Genomic DNA, 21470 nt, shown 5'->3' on the forward strand with positions numbered 1-21470 from the left:
TATAGTTCTATAAGCCTTTCTTAAGAAGCAAGAAAGGTCTCAAATACACAACCTAACCCTACACCTAAAGGAGCTGGAGAAAAAAACAGCAAATAAAGCCTAAACCCAGCAGGAGAGGAGAAATTATAATGATTAGAGCAGAAATCAATGAAATAGAAACCAAAGAACAGAACAGATCAAAGAAACTAGGAGCTGGTTCTGTGAAAGAATTAATAAGATTGATAAACCCTAGCCAGATTTATAAAAAAAAGAAAAGAGAAAGGATCTAAATAAATAAAATCATGAATAAAAGGGGAGAGATCACAACCAACACTGAAGAAATACAAACAATTATAAGAACATATTATGAGCAACTATATGCCAACAAATTAGACAATCTGGAAGAAATGGACACATTTCTAGTGAACTACCAAAACTGAACCAGGAAGAAATAGAAAACCTGAACAGACCCATAACCCTAGGTTTTGTTTATCAGAACTCACAGAACATGCAGATTAGCATACCATATCTTACCCTTAAACAGATCTTCCTAGCCCCAAGTAAGACCCCTTGTCACACATCACATGCTTGAGAAACAATGATAAAGAATTATGATTATCCTGAAGGACCAAGAAAGGTGGGAGCAAAGAGCAATGGGTCTTTATCTCCAAGCGTTGACCCCATTGCCTTCTCTTTTTCACAGCAAAGTTTGGAGTAATCTTTCATTCATTAGTATAGGGAGTGCTGGCAATTCCCAGCAGGTATAAGGCAATGGGAAATTGTTTTCTTTATAAATAGTTTTAGGACATTAGCCATCTATACAATAAAAATGTATTTTTGCCTCCATTTTACTCTGAACACAGAAACATCAGTTCCAGATAGATTAGAGATCAATTGTGTGAGATAAAATATTAAGGTTTTTAACAGAAAACATAGTTGAGCATGTTTGTGACCTTGGAGGCAGCAAAGAACATTTGAAAAAGACACAAAGAACAATAATTATACAAGAAAAATGTATTTTTTTTGAAGTCTGGAATTGTTAACGTTATTATTAATGTTAACGTTACTATTAAAATATGCATTGAGGGGCTAGAAAAGCAACTCACAGAACAAGAGAACGTATTTATTAGGTTTGTAGATCCATGGAGAAATAAATGAAAGATACAATAGAGAATAGATAGATGGATATAAAACAAGGAACTCACAACTTAAATACTGAAAATATCTCACATATCAATAAGAAAGAAAATTCAACAGCTTTTTGGGTAAAAGACAAATAGCAGTTCACAAAAGAGGATACCCATATGACTATTAAGCATGTGAAAAGGTGTTTAACTTCATTAGCTACCAGAAAAATGCAAATTAAATACAGAGTGATATGCCAGTACATACTAAGCCAAATGCAAAATGGAAAATACCACATGTTGGAAAAACTGTGACAGTATTTATTAAAGCTGAAAAATAAGCATACCCATGACACAACAATTCAGCTGTTAGATACATTATCAATAGGCCTGTGTATATATGTTTATCCAAAAAAGTATTAATATGTTCATAGCTGCACTATTTGTGATAACCTAAAACTGGAATTTACCCAAATGCCCATGAAAATTAAAACTGATAAAAAATTTCAAAAGGGATGAAGGTATCACACACATAAGTAGAAGAAAAATATGCAAAATACATGCAACAATATTTATTAACTTTGTATGATTTGAATAAAAAAAACAGACACAGGAGTAAATCACAAAACTTGCAAAATTAATTTGTGCTATTAGAAGTCACATAGTTTTACTTTTAGGAGATAGTGACTACAAAGTGGGCGGTGAGTAGGGGAATTCAGGACTGCTGGTAATATTCTGTTTCTGCAACACTCTAAGTATACTTAATTTGAAAAATTCATTTATAGTTAGAATAATGTATAATTTTTGGCATATATATGTAAATTTCAATATAAAGTTTAAAAAAAACTTTTAATTTAAAGGAGTTCATATTGTAAAGTAATATATTCAGAAGCTTAGCCATATAAAATCACATGAAAAGTTCAATACATGTTAAGTTGATCAGTGATTATTTGAACATATAAAATATCACAAAATATATTTGGAAATGACGCTAGAGAAAAAATGTAGGAACCAGCCCATGAAGAGTCTAGTATGTTTAATAAAGGTTATTCTTTTTTTTAATTTATAGTGAAATAGGCTATACTTGTACATGGGGAAAAATTAGAAAACAGAACAATAGAAAAAAAAGTTTAATCCTCCTAATCAAAAACAATTCTTAATATTTTGATACTTATTTTTGTGCTTTTATATTATTACTTAATATATAAATAAGTTTGATCTTACCATCTTTGATAATTTTATTATTTATTTATTATTTATGTATTTTACCTTAGTGTTGTAAAATGTCTTCAGGTTTAGATACAGTGTTTATCCAGTTTTACACTCTGCTTTACTTACTTAATCTTTCATATGAGGATTTAATTATGCCAATTAAAATTCATAGAATATATATTTTAAAGCTACATAGTACTCCATGATTTAGAGCATGAACTGCTTTGTTAGATCCTTTACCCATTTAGTCCACATTTAATGCCCACTTATGTATTGTTATCATGCATATGCCTATATATTATTATGCCTATATCAATATATTCCAGATAAAATTCTTGAGATTAAAATATTATTTGATGCACAGTGCTTAGTTTGAGTATATATCATAATTTTAGGATGTAATAGCCTGCTTGATTTTAGTGACAAAATTCCTGGAGGTTTCTTTGGACTTAAAATCAATAATTAAGATATAATGAATTTGGCTGAATTTATTTTACCTATGAAGCTGCTATAGCATTTTTTGTCCTCACTCTGTCCAGCTTTTTGTATAGCAATATTATATGGCTAGTCATTCCAGGACAGTTTGTATTCATGGTTGCACTGTTCAGACTGGTCAGTACATATGAAATTGTATAGGGGACCCATCAGAATTTTCTGGAGCGGTAACTTTCTCAGGGCCAGTTTATGTATCCAAAAAATGAGTTTTTGTGTCCTTCCCGTCTTTCCAGAAAGATGCATTTGTGCAGCCTCATAGGCTTTGATAAACTTCTGCGTATTCTAACAGAATGTCATTAAGGGACATGTTGGGCAAATGTAAGTATGTCAAGGGGTATGGGAAGCTCTTACTCTTACAGGAGATTAGATTTATTGACACTGGAATGGTTTTAGCTCTGTTTACCCAGGCCAATAAAAGGACTTCTTTAAAATTCGAAATCTAGGTCCACCTTGCCTTCACTTCAACTCTTCCCTGTAATTTAGAATGTTCCATAGATGAAGGTAGGGCTCTTCTGAATTTTCTTCCCTGTAAAACAAAAGCAAAACCCAGAGCATCCCATAGCAACTAAACATTTCTCTCTTTGGATTCTTCTAAATGGTCTCCTGTGTCATCTCTTTACTCACAATTTTTTTTCACATAAGAAACTATTTTTAAAAGTATATCACATCACATTATATTATTTATTGCTCTGCATTTTTTTTTCTTTCAGTTAGAATAAAATCTAGATATTGGGGCACCTGGGTGGCTCAGTTGGTTAAGCGTCTGATTTTGGTTTTGGTTCAAGTCATGATTTCAGGGTCATGAGATGGAGACCCATGTCAGGCTCCATGTTCAGTGCAGAGTCTGCTCTAGATTCTTTCCCCTCCTGGGTGCCTGGGTGGCTCAGTTGGTTAAGCGACTGCCTTCGGCTCAGGTCATGATCCTGGAGTCCCGGGATCGAGTCCCACATCGGGCTCCCTGCTCAGCAGGGAGTCTGCTTCTCCCTCTGACCCTCCTCCCTCTCATGCTCTCTGTCTCTCATTCTCTCTCTCGCAAATAAATAAAATCTTAAAAAAAAAAAAAAATTGCTTTAGATTCTTTCCCCTCCTTTCCCCCCACCTTGGTTTTTCCCCCTGCTCAGTCTCTCCTCTCTCTCTCTCTAAAATAAATAAATAGAATCTTAAAAAAATCTGAATATTATCCTCTTAGAAACAATGAATCATGGAACAGTACATCAAAAACTAATGATGTAATGTATGGTGATTAACATAACATAATAAAACTAAAAAAAAAAAAAAAGAAATTACCTTGATGCAATTTCTTTATGTGTCTCCTCTAAGACATAGGTATTCTTCTATTCTATAGCAGAATTGAATTTTCTACAATAATACATCAAGTAATGTAAGATTTAGACTGGCTTATGGGCCATGCATGACATGTGTCTTCAGTATTTCTCCAAACTCAGTGCGCATGACTCATTCTCTTACTAAGTATATTCCATTTATACTGGATGGTTTACTGATCTTCAAGCATACCAAATTTTTCCTGTCTCAGTGCCTTATATATGTCAATTTTATTTGTCTAAAATATTCTTTTTGCAATACTTCACCTTGCTAAGTACTCTGAATGTCTGCTAAGAGGTCATTCCCTTACAGAGTAAATTCTTGATCACACCATCTGCCTCATCCCTCATATTGCTATTTTACTTTCTCATAGAACATAATTCATTGATAGCACATTGATAACAGTCTAAATTAGTTTGTCACTCATTTATTTGTTATATTCCAATTTTGTACATCAAATAGAAGGCTACAAGAAAGAAGAAATCTTGTTTAATTTGTTTAGGAAAGCTCAGATGTGTTCTTTAGATATCACATACTAATAAATATATTTAACTAATTAGTAGAAATTATGTTATATAAAAAGTAAACGTTGGCTACATAATTCAAACATGGATTTTATGATATATAATTTTTGAGAGCAATGAGAATTGACAATGATTTGAATCAACAATTTTCTACAAGAATATTGGGAAAAGATATTATAGGTTACTCACCTCAAACATCTCATTTTATAGATAGGAAAACTCATAACTAAACAGGGAAATGAACTTCAGCCAGTGTCAGATATTTCACAATAATTCCTAAGTGACTTATTTTTTACTTCTATAAACTTCTTAAAGTAATAGTACTTGGATTTTTTTTTTTTAATACTTGTTGGGATTATATATCCTATTGTATTCTCTTTTGAACAACAGATAAAGTGTAATGATTTCCTCCACTCGGAGATTCTGTCAGGAAGTACAGAAGAGTTTTTGGAAAATAAACCATCTGGTGAAAGGTTAGTAAGTAGGAAATCATCAGTAGAGGAAGAATGAATTGTAAGTAAGGTTTTATCATAGAAATAACATTGGTTTTCAGGCCAGTAGAATGACACTATACACAAGAAATTATGCTTTGTGATTGTTTTGAATACTTCTTATATTTGTTGAAAATAATAAAATTTGCCAGGTACCGGTCTTATAGGACTTCATTTCTCAAACAAAGTGTATGTAAATATGTCTTCTCAATAAAATCTATCTAGGATGATTATAGATTCATTTTTTAAAATATTTCTGAGCATTTTTTTCCTCACATATTTTAAGCACCGTTATCAAGCTAAAGTTAAAAACCAAAATCTCATTTTAGCAGGAAACTTCTGCCTCTGGAAATGCTTTTATGCATTTCCTCAACCAAACCTCCTCTGAAGGAAGGCTAATTATAGGCTTCAATATGCACCTGGGTGAAAATTAACTTTTAAGCAGCCTTTAAAATAAACGGTTTTTAATTATTATCATTATGCAAAAGCTGCATAAATGTCCTTAATTGTGCTTATAAAGTAACATTTGCCATAATCACCTTTAATATCCAGGAGCAACATAAAGGTTTTCTTTTCTTTTTTACTAAAAAAAAAGTGGAAAGAACATTCATTATCAATTCACAGGTCATTTTATTGTATTTTATGAGAACAAATGTTTTAATTGAAATACATCAACTGCTAAACATATACTGAATGCCAGTTACTTAAAATCAAACTTAAAATACCTTGAAAATATGCTTAATTACTGAAGATTAAAGGTAAATATACAAGATATTCAGCTATAATGTTGAATTTTCTGATTTGATTATGCTTAGGTATTAAACATAACATTTCTATAGAGAAGATAAAACACACCCATTTAAAAAATAAGAATTTGCTTTATTCATTTAAAAATTATTTGACCCAAAATATTTTTTCTCTTAAGAAATGATAATACTTAAAATTGCTGTTTTTGTGCTTGTGTGTGCCTGTATGAGTCAGAGAATAACTTTTGTTTCCACAAAACTTACTTAAAGGCAAAATGCACTACAGGTCTATTTTTATTCAAAATTAGAGGCAAAACATTTTTTTTTAAAACACATGCAAACAAATCGAAAACACCTATAAAATAGCAGCTTGAGGTAGACATGATGAAGAGGTGGAGAGCAGAAGCAGTATGCTGTGATAATTTGGGGTGGCATAGCAGCTGACTTAACTTTTGTTGTTTTTCTTTTGATTATTTTCTTTCTGCAGCTACTTTTTATAAGAAATGTGTGAGAGATGAAGGTGTGGTATTTTAAAAACACTGTTTGCAAATTTTTATTTGGGATTAAAGAAAGTATTCTTCCAGACAAAGATTCAAAAAAGTAACTATTAGAATAATTATTAGATTAAATGAACTATATTTTTAATATTATATGTAATCACAAATCCAGTATCAATCAGTAAATTGTGATGTTAATTTATTTACTCTCATATGATTAATTACATTCATAAAATTGAAATGTGTTATTGGCTACCATTCTTAAAAACTCCAAATGGAAGGTGCAAAGCTGTAGCTTCGCAGGGATCATAATAATTATTGCATTAAACGATTTGGATGATTGAGGCTGAAATCTGTGATTATATTTTTGCACTCCTGACTAAGTTTATTTCCAGCCTTTGTTGGGAATGGGGCCCTTATTTGTGAACACATAGTAAGTTCTATGTTAATGGAAGGACACGTTGTGTGGGACTCATTTCCTAACCTGGTCTTTTCTACTTTGCATAGTTTCATCCTCCTAAGGACCCTTAAACTGACTCATCCTCCTAAAGACCCTAGATGTGTAGAAGGGAGTTATAAAACATCAAGTAAATCAATAAATAACTCAATCTATGAAGATATCATTGGACATGAATTTATAGATCTATAACCACCAATGATATATTTTTATTTTTAAAACTTTAGGGATTTTGTTTTGTTTTTATAAACGGTATGCTCTGCAAAAATGATAGAAATGAAGAGCAATTTTAAGATATTATAACAGACAAATGGCCAGAGAGAAGATTGAGCATGTGAATCAGATTCCCAGTTCCATGGTTTGAACAGGCATTTACAGCTTGAAGTAACGTCCATTCCTTTTTATCCATGCAGCCCAGTGAATAAAAGAACAAAAACATAAAGAAAACTTAATAATATCTTTAGATGTTTAAAATCAGAAATTAGATGATATTTGGAGATCATATTTGGAATGAAAATACAACTCAGCAGGCTATTTTTATGTTGTTTTTATTAATCATGAAGAGCCGGTAGGTAGTTCTATATTGTTATGTCAGTTAATGGAGAAGAAATACTGATTTTACATGTTTCCATTTGCCAAATATAGAAATAAAAGGCACAGACATTGTGTCCCTACAGAAGGTATTTTATATTCAGTTTTTCTCCAAGTAAACTTAGCTGTTTGAACCTCTCATTAGTACAGTATCCTTTTTGCTGAGACATCATATCCACTCACCTTTGAGAAAATTTAAGGAACAACAATGTGACTGCTGAGTTACTGATTCACTTAGAATAATTATTATTCTTGTCCATTAAGGACAGATCCTATAGCCTGCTTTGAAATCCTAGGATAACAAAAAGGGAAGCTCAAGTATTTTATTTTGTTTAGTTTTATTTAGGTTTTTATTTAATTCCAGTTAGTTACAGTGTTATATTTGTTTCGGGAGTACAATATAGTAATTCAACAGTTCCATATACTCATCATGACTCCTTAATTCCCATCACCTGTATAACCCATCCTGGCCCCCGTAACCATCAGATGGTTGTCTTTCCCTTTGCTTGTTTGCTTTGTTTCTTAAATTCCACACAGGAATGAAATCCTATGGTATTTGTCTTTCTCTGACTCTTCACTTGGCATGATACTCTTAAGCTCTAGGCATGTCATTCTTTTTTATGGCTGAATAACATGCCATTGTGTGTGTGTGTGTGTGTGTGTGTAGACCTATATCTATATTCTTTATCCATTTTATCCATTCATCAACTGATGGACACTTGGGCTGCTTCCAAATCTTGTCTATTGTAGATAATGTTGTGTAAGGATGCACGTATCCCCTTGAATTAGTGTTCTTATATTCGTTGGGTAAATACCTAATCATGTGATTAGTGGTTATATTTGCAACATTAATGTTGATAACAAAATGGTGTAAATTTAACAGTTTCTATCTTTTGAAGCAATGAATTTTCCAGGAAATAAAAATGAGAAAGAAATAATTTTCAAAAAGCAGTTCATAACCCATTAACCAAGGTGTGATTCTCAACTGTAAGGAAATGATTGGTATGAGATAGATATGAGGGAATGTAGCACCATGGGAAGAGAAATGTTTGTCCTGTAAGTATCCCATCATTCCTTGCTGTATCAAAGAGCTTCTAGTCCTGTAAGAACATGCAAACTTCCTGGATTGGCATCAGTCAGGATCTAGTTAAGAATGCATAGCTATTCTTTGTCTTTCAACAAAGATAATTACCACAGGTGGTTGATTACATAGATGTATTAGGTGTATGTGGGTTAATGTATTAGTACCTCCTTTTAAGACTTTTGCATGAGCCTAGATGGCCATCAACAGATGAATGGATAAAGAAGATGTGGTGTGTGTGTGTGTTTGTGTGTGTGTGTGTGTGTGTGTGTATATATATATATATGTATATATATTATAATATGTATGTATATATATTATATATATATAATGGAATATTATGCAGCCATCAAAAAATGAAATCTTGCCATTTGCAATGGAACTAGAGGTTATTATGCTAAGTGAAATAAGTCAATCAGAGAAAGACAATTATCATATGATTTCACTGATATGTGGAATTTGAGAAACAAGACAGAGAATCATAGGGGAAGGGAGGGAAAAATGAAACAAGATGAAACTAGAGAGGGAGACAAACCATAAGAGACTCTTAATCTCAGGAAACAGACTGAGGGTTGCTGGAGTGGAGGGGGTTGGGAGGGATGCGGTGGCTGGGTGATGGACACTGGGAGGGTATGTGCTATGGTGAACGCTGTGAATTGTATAAGACTGATGAATCACAGACCTGTATCCCTGAAACAAATAATACATTATATGTTAAAAAAAAAAAAAAAAAAAAGACTTTTGCATGATTCCATGCTACTTTGCTGAATACGTATTAGGGAGTTAGTTTGTTGTTGTCTTCCTCTGAGATATTTTAATGCTATACATTTGGGGATGATAACAAAGCTTTTAAAAGGGTGCTTTTTTATTTTTTGAATAATTTGACACATGTGTTAATGATAGGTTCCCACAGAATGCATACATACCTACATTTACCAAGGATATTTTGTCAAATATGTATATAATCTAACAGCTTTAATGAGGATATTTTGATATATATGTAGAAATTTGAAAGGTTCTAGAAATTAACCAATCTAAAGAATCTCAATTTAAAAATGAAGAAACTTGATTTTTTAAAAATATTTAAATAATGTGTACTTGATTTTTGTATCAGTCATCTCCCTGTCAAAATATATATGCATATTCACATACACACACATATGCAAACAAGCTTTGAGAGGACATAGGAAATATTTCCACTCTTAATCTCAAAACATCTCCAATGTACTCTGTTATCACATATAATCAATTTTAAATATACATATTTCAATATATACTTATATATAAACATGATTTGCATGTAAATATAAATATATATTTAATATGCAGTATATATTCAAATGATTTAGTAAATAATGTCTAGAAAATATTTTTAATTGTTATAGTTTCAGAATGTATAGTTTCATACATACAACGTATGTATGAATAAATGAATATGGCATGAGAAATTACATGTTTCACTTTTAATATAGGTAGAATTTTCACAAGAAATTGAAATATACTTCTCAATAACATGTTGAACAATAAAGAAAATAATAAATTGCTATCAAAATGTGTAAAATTCAAGGGACTTAAATGTCACAATTTTTTTACTTTAGAATTTAGGTATTTTAATTATCTTAAGCAAATAGTATTATGAAATATTTAATGAAGTAAGAAAATCTTGTTTAAGGACCAATCCTTTGAAAAGAGATTGGATACTATTTTTTATTAGTCCCATATTTATGGTTTCTACTTTTTATTTGTCTCAGGTTTATTCCTTAACATTTAGCTAGATGATACCATTTAATATTTATACTCAGTAAAAGTACTGTAGTTTTTGAAATTCTGTTGCATTATAGTCAACAATTGCCCAAGTCTGATTTATTGAGCTTATATACTTTTCTTCTATATATTTTTTCCTACAGTATGAATGGAATCATTGCTGATTTTCTATGCACATAAGAATTGAATTTCTTCAAATAAATCTTATGTTTCTTTTGTGCCCACAGAGACATCTGGATACTCATCAGAAGTGTAAAAATCCCAACTAGAAAAAAAAAAAAAAAAAAAAAGAAAGAATTATCCTTTCTTATTTCTATGATAGATATAGCAAGTTCTATTAGAAAAAGAACCTATTTAGCTCTTAAAATATTTCTCAAGTGATACTTCTGTATCAATTTTCTTTACTCATATTAATTGCCTAGCATAATATATATTCAACTATTTTTACCACATGGTTGAATAAACATAGAAAGTACATAGCAGAGGTCAAAATAAATCCACATTTTTTTATATCCCACTGCCACAAAGTATTTCCAAATAAGGAATTTTTATCTTTCTGAATTTTTCAATAGTAGTTTTCTGTATGTATATAACATACATCTACACACACATGCATATAGCAAACCACGTTAATTATGATTCAAAAATTTTATACAGTGGAACAAATAATGGATGAAACGGATGTAATACATATCCTTTCCAATACATGCAGTTCATTTCAATTTAACTCTCTTATGTGTGTTAAAATGCCCAGCATTTAAGATTACACACTCATGCTCCCAACCTTCCCTTCAGAGACATCACGGACACTTGAAGGGCACAGCACATACACATGTCTGTCTGTGTTCATGCATAAGAGAGAGTTTCAAGTGAAGTGCATTATTATCACCACTTCTATTAACAAATCCTTGTTGCTAATAAATATGTTTGACCTACATTTTCTAGGTTGGATTAAGCCACAATTACCTAGAGATTTTTGTTTCATTATATTTTAATACTTCTAAAAATATCCAAGATAAAAATAAAAATGAAGCATAAAATCCTTTTGCAAAGCTGCCAAACTTTAGCACTATAAAAACTTGTTCTCAGAAACCACTTCTCTTAAAGCTGCACTTACTTAAATGTCAAATAACCTAGTCTTACCTGGCAGTGTTTGTGTCATGACTGTGAAACTAATCCATGATCCAATCTGTTAGATTAAAACATAAATTAATGAATACCTATGATTAATCTAATATTTTTTTATTTGTGATATTATATAGGTAATGTGAAAGCTTAAAACACAGTGGAAAAACTATAGGTAGAAATAAATGTCACCCAAATAATAATTTTGTTGTTAAATATGATAGTCATAATGCCATAAACAGCATCATATTCATAAAACAAAATGAAAGATATTGTTCCAAAAACTTTGATGATAAAAAAAGGAATCCTGAGGGCGCCTGGGTGGCTCAGTTGGTTAAGCGACTGCCTTCGGCTCAGGTCATGATCCTGGAGTCCCTGGATCGAGTCCCGCATCGGGCTCCCTGCTCGGCAGGGAGTCTGCTTCTCCCTCTGACCCTCCCCCCTCTCATGTGCTTGCTCTCTCATTCTCTCTCTCTCAAATAAATAAATAAAAAAAATCTTAAAAAAAAAAAAAAAAGGAATCCTGAAACATCTCAAGACATTTTATATGAAGATTGTAAAGTTTTCTTTAAAAATAAATATATACAGAAATATTCATTTTTTTGCAGGGAAAATTGTGGTTAAATGTTCCAATTTCCTATGCCTATAACTTGAAATGAAATAATATATCATAATTTATATCTCTGATATACAGATCTACAGATAAAATCTGTGTATAATCATATATATTAAACTTTAATATATGTAAATACATAAGCATATGCATTTAGTATATCAGAATAAAGTTTAATTATTTACATACATAAATAGCATACCTCATAAGTGTAGTTAGGACATGAAACCAGGAAAAACATCCATGTGAAGGGGTTATAATTTGGACTTGGAAAACAGGCATTAATTCCTTTTAGAAAGAAGAGTAAAATATCAATGATGCTACATATTGTAAATTTAATCATATATGTCTTATATGATTCTAAATTCCCTAGAATAACTTATACAACATAAAATGTCATCATATATTTATAGAAACCTATTTCCCAAATTACTTAGAAGAATTCCAGTTTCAAATGTTATGACCTTTTGACTCAAACAGAATACCTGTCATTTTCTATGTCTATAGCTATGTTGATGATAATCAGTTCTTTAAAATTCAATATATAAATGTTATTTTGCATAATAGATGCAGCTGAATTGTACACTGAAATCAGTAAATGTGCTTTAACAATTGCATGCCTCTTCTCTTTTAGTGTCAAAGGCAATGATTTGGTTGAGATTATTAAATACTTCAAACATCCCTTTCTATTTAATTAGTGAAAATCCAAAGGGAATTTTTTAAGGATGTCATTTATATTAGGAAAGTGTGAAAATCTCTCATAAGAGGATTACAGTGAATATCAGCATAGTTAATATTCAGAAATACCACATAAATTATTTCTGCTCAGCAATCAGGATTGTGATTTACAGTTTTCATTATACTTAGCATATTGTCGCTTGATTTTTGTGATTTTTTTTTGCCTTTTAACTTCTTTCAAGAAATATTTTAGATAACAAATTTATAAAGATTTCAAGTTGAACTTTGAGCAATGACATTTGTAAAAGTAAATATGAATTATAAATTACTGTTTATTCTCCATAGCAAGTTTAATCAAATAACACATCAACTAATCTCTTTTAGTTATAATTCTAAAGTCATAATGAAATGTCAGTATTTTGTTTTCAGACTTGTAACTATCATTAAACTATCAAAGTAAAAAAAAATATTAGGTACTGTGCAGATTTCATGTACTGCTCATTTCAACATAAGGATAAAAACATACCATTTAATATTACAGATTCTCTTGATAACTTACATGCAAGTTCCTTTGTGTAATGTCCATATATTCATCAAAAGAAAAGTGATTGAGGAACCTACTATCCATGTTATAGAAACTGAATTTCAGAGGTGGAAGATGCACACAAGATAATCTGGGTTAAACCTAGTTTATGACTGTTCAGCCTCTAGTGGTGGTGGAAATGTTCAGGGATCCACAAATACACATTTCTTCTATTTTGTAGATTTAATAACCAAAATGTCTTAGGACCCAGAAAAATATATGTATATAGATACTGTCTCATGTATGTATTTACTGTTAATTTTAAGGTGTAAGTCTAGATGTTACTAATTTAATACTTACAAGCCCATGAAGTGCTTTCTCAAGCTATAGTTACTATTAATAATAGAGCTTCTATTAAATAAAAGTCAGAAGATTTTTTACATTACAACGCTGCACCACACAGAGTCTTCTTCAGGTATAAAAGTTTATTCCACAGCTTCAGGGATAACTCCTGGCAGAAAACTTTCAACCCTCAGCACCCTCTATAAAGATTGCCTGGCAGAAGGGAGAAACCTTACCCAAGGTCACACTCATTCTTTGGTGTAGCCTTAATCCAATATTTGATCAATGTGGTAAATTGAGGACTCAACTAAGAATAGCATTGATTGTTCATCCTAGTTGTAGAATGCCCCTGAGGTTCATCTGAAACTCCCCTTGAAACTGTATGACTCTCAATTTCCTCCCCAAACATGACTTATTTTTTTTTCCCATTCATAAAATCACTCTCTAAGAAACCTCCTGAATGCTAAACTCCATTTCAGCATCTGCATCCCAGAAAACTGAACCAACAATAGCTGCCACCAGGAATGGCCCCCAAAGCAGATAATGGACTGGCATTTTAAAGTGGAATGACCTACTGAAAAGCCTGCAATGAGTACTGCATCACTGATGGTAGGTCTTGAACAGATAACTGCTGGTACAAGAGTAGCTGTGCAAATGTAAAGCCTTTTACCAATGGTGTGCTGGCATGCTATACTGGTGGAAAGGAATGCTTTATTTGGTCCAATGGAATTAAGTGGTGATCGCTATCAGTGCTCTTGATAAAAATAGCTAAAAACTGAAATTAACAATTGGCAATTAAAATCCAGCTGTGAAAGCTAGAGGGCCTCATCAGAGAAGCTCTGATCTCTTGCAATGAGAGAAAGGCAGAGAAAGCTGAGGACCAGGCCAAGGACTTACTTGCAAGAGTAGTCAGGCTCCAAAGAAAAAAGACTTTCAATCCAAACTTGGTCTGCTAAGCCCAGGTTGTTGTTCACAAAATCTTGGAATATATAGATTTCCATGAACTCCCTGAACCTACAGAAGTCGCCCACTCCTCCCTATTAAAAGTTAGCACACCCCCTTGCTTAAAGGCAAAACATATGCCACTATGTTGCAAGAAAATCCCCTCTAAGATCTTCTCCATGTACTTTCTTAACTCCTATGCTATAAGCTAGGGTTATAGTACAATATAACCTACCAGAGTTTGTTCTGGACTGATAAGGGAAAAAAAAAAAAGAATTATGCCCCAATGGACCTACAGAACCCAGCTCCCATGAACTAGCTAATTATGGGAGAATGTATGTACATGTGATTGGATTCTGAGGGTACTTGATAAGAAAGGCAAAATATAAAATTGGACAACAGTAGGTTTATGATGTTGGCACAGTCTTCTGGGATATAGGAAATAATGTTCTGCTAAAATGGTACAAACACGCTAACATGCGTCTGGACGCATGAACAAAGTAATGGCACATAGTAAGTGAGGAAGAAATGTTAAAATTCCATGGCAAGCAGGGGACAAAATATATCAAATGGCTTGGAAAAGTGGGGATCCTAAATTAGTCTATATAAGGCTGTAAAAGGAAGACCCCTTTCCCTGGGAGAAATTTTTTTCTCATGTTCTATATTCCCATGTTCTTTCCTAAGTTCCATAGAACTTTTCCAAAGCTATGATGAATGTTTTAGTGAAAGGGGCACCACCAGCCCTAAGATTAGTGTTGTCTCTCTGCTATTCCAGGCTGAGTATAAGTGATGTCATCTTAAAACTAGGATGGACTAGTTGTGATTGGGATTTAAGGATCCTTCCCTCCCCTTTTCCCAAATCAAAAGCATTTCTAGTTGCAGCACTTACCTGTCATAAGCCAGAATGTGTAGTAAATTCAGAAGAAGCTTGATCCACAAAGCGTTGTGGCTAGTTATAATAACACAATGTTCCTAGAGGCTAGCTGATGTTTACCCAACAGTACTATTTTTGAATTTAGGTAAAATAAGAGATGAATAGTCCAGAGATTTGGAGCAGCTAACTTAATATAAAATTCCTTTCCCACTTTTTGGACTTTAACCAGTTGTAAGACACTAAACTCATTGGTAGAAGAACAACCTGGGACTCAGAAAAGAAGACCCTGCAACACCAAAACAAGTATCCATGAAAATTCTATCCTCTAGATGAGGATCTAGGTAGGGGCACCTGGGTGACTGGCTCAGTAAGGTAAGCATCTCTTTATTTCAGCTCAGGTCATGATGTCAGGATTACGAGATCGAACCCCATGTTGGGCTCCATGATGGGCATGAAACCTGCTTAAGATTCTCTCCCTCCCTCTCCCTCTGCCCCTCCCAGCTTAAAAAAAAAAAAAAAAAAGTGAAGATCTAGGCCATGCCAATAGGTAATCCCTGAGACATTAAATGTTCATGTTGAGGGTAAAAGGAATTTAGCAGTTTGTGGAGGAGGAAATTAGTACAAATCAGTTGTCATACCAAGACCATGTACAGTGGTGAAAGCTGTGTACTCTCCCACTAGCATATCTCTTTTATTTTATTTTTTTAAGATTTTTATTTTTATTTATTTGACAGAGAGAGACACAGCAAGAGAGGGAACACAAGCAGGGGGAGTGGGAGAGGGAGAGTCAGGCTTCCCACGGAGCAGGGAGCCTGATGCGGGGCTCAATCCCAGGACCCTGGGATCATGACCTGAGCCGAAGGCAGACGCTTAACGACTGAGCCACTCAGGCGCCCCAGCATGTCTTTTTAAAATTTCCCATACTCTGGTTTCTCTTCAGATCATATAAATCTTTCACCTTTTTAAAAATTTCCCCCAGAAAGAGAGGCCTACTGGCATCCTGACAGGGCTACTAAAAGAAAGTACACAAAGCGGATCCATGAAAAAAAAAAAAAAAAGAAGAGACTGTGATGGTTTCAGTGATACACTGCCAAGATCCCCAGTGGGTGTGATAACTTCCATAACTTGTAAGTGCTGGTAGCAGAAAGATTTCAACTATCAGACCCGCTGAGAGGATGGCCTTGACTAAAGAGAGCTGCCCTATCCTTGGTCATTCACATTTCCCAGAGAGATCCACACCTAAATTACCCTTCTTTTTCTAGTCATTCCAACATAAGACAGGTCAGAAAGATTATTCTAGCTTCAGATACCCCTATAGAATTGACTGAGGCCACCCATGAAATGGCATCAATTTCTCACTTAGCAAAATTCTCCTTCCTTCCCTCTTTTCCATACTTTGTAATAACCTTCTTTTAAACTTATTCTATATCAGATTGTGTCTCCTGGGAAACACATTTTGTGACACCTTGTTTAAATAATAAATATTAAATGGTCCCCCAATACATAATTTATGGCTAAGGCACATCTAGGAAAAAGATATTACCACAAAGTTTAATTAATACATAATGGGGAATAAAAATTCAGGAGCAGCAGAAAGTTTTTCAAAGCCAACAAAAGAACTGATATTTTAAAAAGGAGTTTATGAAGAAAAAAAGAATTCTACACTGTATGTATAGAAATCTAGAATTCATGAAGAAAAAAAGTGGGTCTACCCTGAGAAATTGTCTGATACTTGATAGATCAGAACACTGGATATGAAGAACTGAAATGAGATGAAATGATTTGAAAGTAGTGAGACCAGAAGGTTTTCATCTTAGAAAGCACTGCTCCCATGAAAAGAAAAGTAGTATCGGAGAGCAGTTCATGGGGAAGACATTGCTTGGAGGCTTAGAGGAGAAGGAAAAGAAGGAAACAGTTCTGGGAATTGTGGGACGTATAAAAAAAAGGAGTGTTTAAAGAATCAAAAGACACAATAAAGAAACCCCCCATCCCTTCCAGAATACACTTTAGGGACTCCTCTTCAAGCATCCCATCTGTAAAAAACATTTGTTATTTCTCTTTTAGGACAATCCATACACTTAAAAATGAACATAAGTTGACCGGCATTCATATAAGCTTTTTATGTCAATAAAATAGAAAGTTTCTTTTTCCATGCTGATAAAAATACCCCTCAAAAAAAAGAAAATTGAAAAATTTTAACAGAACATGCCTACACAGAAGCATTTGCAGGTACTAGAGTACATAACTATTAAGAATTCCAAAACTCAAAATAGATATGGCCAACAAGAAAGAAAAAAAGATGAAAGGTGATTGTACTCAAGACAGAAATTGTAGAAAAAGAAAAAAAGTCATCTCAGTAATATAGATATTTCAATTTGCCTAAGAGTGGAATGTTCAATAGAATAGAGGATATTAAGTAGATGAACAAAAACAGCCAAAAACAAAGAAAAAGCTAAAAATAGAAATTGATAAATATTAACATATAAAGACATAACATATATAATTTACCCCCCCTGATAAAGTCCACAATGCAACAAAACAAATTTTAAACTATGAGAAAACTTTCTAGAACTAAAAAAAAAAAAAAAAAAAAAAAGACATGAATCAACCTATTGGAAGATTACATCATGTTTCTGGGAAAATTGACCTGAAATTATGAGCTCTAAAACATACCCTACAAAATTAATAGACTTAGTGGTAAAGAAAAAATCTTTGAGTCTCAAGGCAAAAAGACCAAATCAATTAACAAAGAAGAGAAGATTAGATTGGTGTCTGATTTCTCAAGAGCAATATATAAGCAAGACAAAGGGTGGAGTAAACACTGAAGAAAAAAGTCTTTTTCACATGAACAATTCCAAAATCATGTTTGACTTCAGAAACATGATGATTTAAAATTTTCATTTTCAAATCATGATACCATAATCCAAATAGATGAAGAAACTTGAGCAAGGTGACACTGTTAAAGGGTCACAGTTAAGACTAAATTAGTCATATTCATAACTTTGGCAATACTAGTATTTTTACAGGATTGTATTGTGTTTCTACACTAAAAACAAATCAGATTATCAGAAGGTTTTCAATTGGGCTTCAAATACATCCAAAGAGAACTCAGCAAATCTATGAATTTAGGTCAGATAAAAATGGCATCCATCCATTTAATGAAATGTAGGCTCTTCTTTAATGCAAAAGCAGACAGTAAACCACAATAGCATTGGCATTAATCTGTTAATATTTTTCAGCAAGATAAAGTACAAATATTTTCAAGTCATATTGTAGTTATTTTAGAGATCTATATATTTCTATCTGTCTCTCGATATATGGTCAATAGTCAAAAAAATTGACTAGTTATCACAGTATTATGTAATGTAATAAAACATGTTATATATTATAGCTGTTTTATATATTCATAAATGTTCTAACATAGTAAATGTCCTTTGTGATTCTATATATTATATGAAAAAAAATATTTTGGAAAGTGTTTCACCAACCTGCCAGAAATGTGCAAGGCAAAAAATGTTAAGACATTCAGGTAGATGTTAAAAAACACTTGAGGCAAATGCACCTTTATATTTGCAACTAGACTGATAACAACATGAAATCCAAATGTTGACCATTGCCATTTAAAATATAATTAAATTATGTGTCATGTACAAAACGCAGTATGAATCCATACCTATAATTAAACCTGAATGAGAGGATTAATTTACCAAGAATATCTTTATATAAACGCTGTGAATTTTGTGAAATACTTTTAACTAACTACTAAATTCAAAATGTCCTCCCAGGCATTGCTATCTCAGAGCTACTGAATTTGTCAAAGATCACTATTATTAGAAAAAAGTTTAAGTCACTTGAAATACAGTGAGGTTATATCAATTATTATGCAAATTAGATCAAGATTGAGAGTTAAGCTAAAAAATTGGCATTTATCACTGGATTTTATACTGCCTTAGTTCTTAATCATCTGTTTATTTTTTACATATTTAAGTGAGATTGTCATTTGATGTGGGGGGCATGCACATTTCATTTTAGAGAAACCATTATTAGAAAATACGATTTAGTTCAAATATTTTAAAAACTTAGGCATAGAGGGGCTAGAATTGGGATATATTCTCTTAAGTGTTTCCAACTATTGCTTTAAAAATTGTTTAATAAAGGCTTTTAAAAATAATAATTAACATTGTTTAGAGAAGATAAAGAGAAAAAGGGACTAACCTGTATGATTGGGATGAGCCAAGATTACATTGATGAAATGATTTCCAGCTTCACAAATCTGTAAAACATTTTAAACTTTTCAGTGTAATCTACATGTTCCTCTTTAAAAATCATATTCTATAGGGGCACCTGGGTGGCTTGGTCCATTCAGCATCTGCCTTCGGCTCTTGTCATGATGCCAGGGTCCTGGGACTGAGCCCCAAGTCGGGCTCCCTGCTCAGTGGGGAGTCTGCTTCTCCCTCTCCCTCTGCTGCTCCCCCTGCCCCTCCCCCTGCTCCTTCTCTCTCTCTCTCAAGTAGATAAAATCTTTAAAAATTTTTTAAAAAATCATATTCTATAGATTTGCCAGTATCCATTTAATATATTAATTCCAAAGATCCAAGAGATATATTATTACTCTAATTGTAGGGAGAAGGAAGCTTATATCATAATAATGAAAGAAGCTGTTGTAGATATATATTGAATTAACATAATGAATCACATTGAGCTAGAAACTTTGAAGATATTATTGATCCTTTTTGATAACTAGGTTCAAATTCCCTTGTTAAAAATCAGGTTGTGCTGATTATATGCTTTGTACTTGTTTAGTAGGTAAGTTTCCATGCCATGAAGAGACAAGTCAGGTTGTGGAAGATAGATTTGGCATAGGTATGCATGTTCTAAATTCATTAGCACAGTAGCAACCCTGTTACTGCAAGGGTGGTAGTGTGATGCCCAGCTGGTTTCAACTCAATTTAGAAAATTGAGTGGAAGCAGTACTGTCCCACAAAGACACTTGCTGATTGTCTGTTATCTGACCCCTTGATCATATACACTCCACTAGCCGTCCTGGTCCATAGACCACTATGACGTCTAAGAAGCTCAAGTCTTACTAACATCTTCAGGGGCAGGGTTAATGTTGTTCCCAATTTGCAGGTGCCTGGGTAGCTCAGTCAGTTGGGCATCTGCCTTCACCTCAAGTCGTGATCCTGGGGTCCTGGGATCAAGTCCCGCATGGGACTCCCCGCTCAGCGGGGAGTCTGCTTCTCCCTCCACCCCTCCCCCTTGCTCGTGATCTCTCTCTCTGTCTAATAAATAAATAAAACCTTTAAAAAAAATAATGTTCCCAATTTGCAACATGTGTCCCCAGAAGTTAGTACCCTTTCCTTTGTCATAAATATGCTTCATCTGATTAACACTAGATATGTATTCAAAATTTAATACTTTGTTATTAATAACATTGTTATTAATAAGCGTCTGCCTTTGGCTCAGGTCCAATACCATTATTGTTTAGAGTCATCCAAATTTTCACTATAATATATCCCTAAGTTGAGCATGTTTTTAACTCAGTGTCTTTAATCCTATTAATCTCTTAACATATATGTGATTTTGTTCTTTTCAACAATTTCTGTAGGGATTTCTTCACATATAATAGTTTTGTAATTGTAGAAGAGGCCCTTAGTTTCTCGAGTTATCATTAGGAATAAAAGCTGAATTTTACATTTTCAGATAATAATTTTATAGTTGAACTTATTTATAGGTGAATGTGGTTAAGAGTGTGAGCCATTGTTGAATGAACTTGTGCTTGAATGCCTCATCTTTTACTTTTTAGAGATTACATGATTAAGACATCTGAAATTCCATTTCTTCACCTAAATGCTGATATTACTTTCTTTCTTATGATGGTTATTTTAGGATGATTAAATGAAATGAAGTGTCTGACATATGAATTACCCAATAAAACTGTGATAATTTTAGTTACCGATGTCATCAATTAAAAACCGGAGAATTACCCTACATTGATTAATCTTACTTCTCTAAATTTCTTTCTCTCACAGTGGCAGCACCACAAAACACATAATTACTAAATTAATAATTTGGTTTTTTTGTTCAGT

At 32.9% G+C, this 21470-nt stretch overlaps 1 protein-coding gene across 1 annotated transcript in view; it reads right to left on the reverse strand.

Moving 5' to 3' along the window:
* Nucleotides 1-10089: 10089 nt before the first annotated feature.
* TECRL (trans-2,3-enoyl-CoA reductase like) overlaps nucleotides 10090-21470 on the reverse strand; it is a 113791-nt gene continuing 102410 nt past the window's right edge. The window contains exons 9-12 of the mRNA XM_078068182.1: nucleotides 19597-19654; nucleotides 12225-12310; nucleotides 11428-11473; nucleotides 10090-10549 (exon numbers count right to left, since the gene is read on the reverse strand). Coding sequence (XP_077924308.1) covers nucleotides 10422-10549; nucleotides 11428-11473; nucleotides 12225-12310; nucleotides 19597-19654 — 318 coding nt within the window. The 3' untranslated portion in view covers nucleotides 10090-10421. The remainder of the gene's footprint in view (nucleotides 10550-11427; nucleotides 11474-12224; nucleotides 12311-19596; nucleotides 19655-21470) is intronic.

This window comes from Halichoerus grypus, chromosome 3, assembly GCF_964656455.1.
Source record: "Halichoerus grypus chromosome 3, mHalGry1.hap1.1, whole genome shotgun sequence".
Taxonomy (NCBI): domain Eukaryota; kingdom Metazoa; phylum Chordata; class Mammalia; order Carnivora; family Phocidae; genus Halichoerus; species Halichoerus grypus.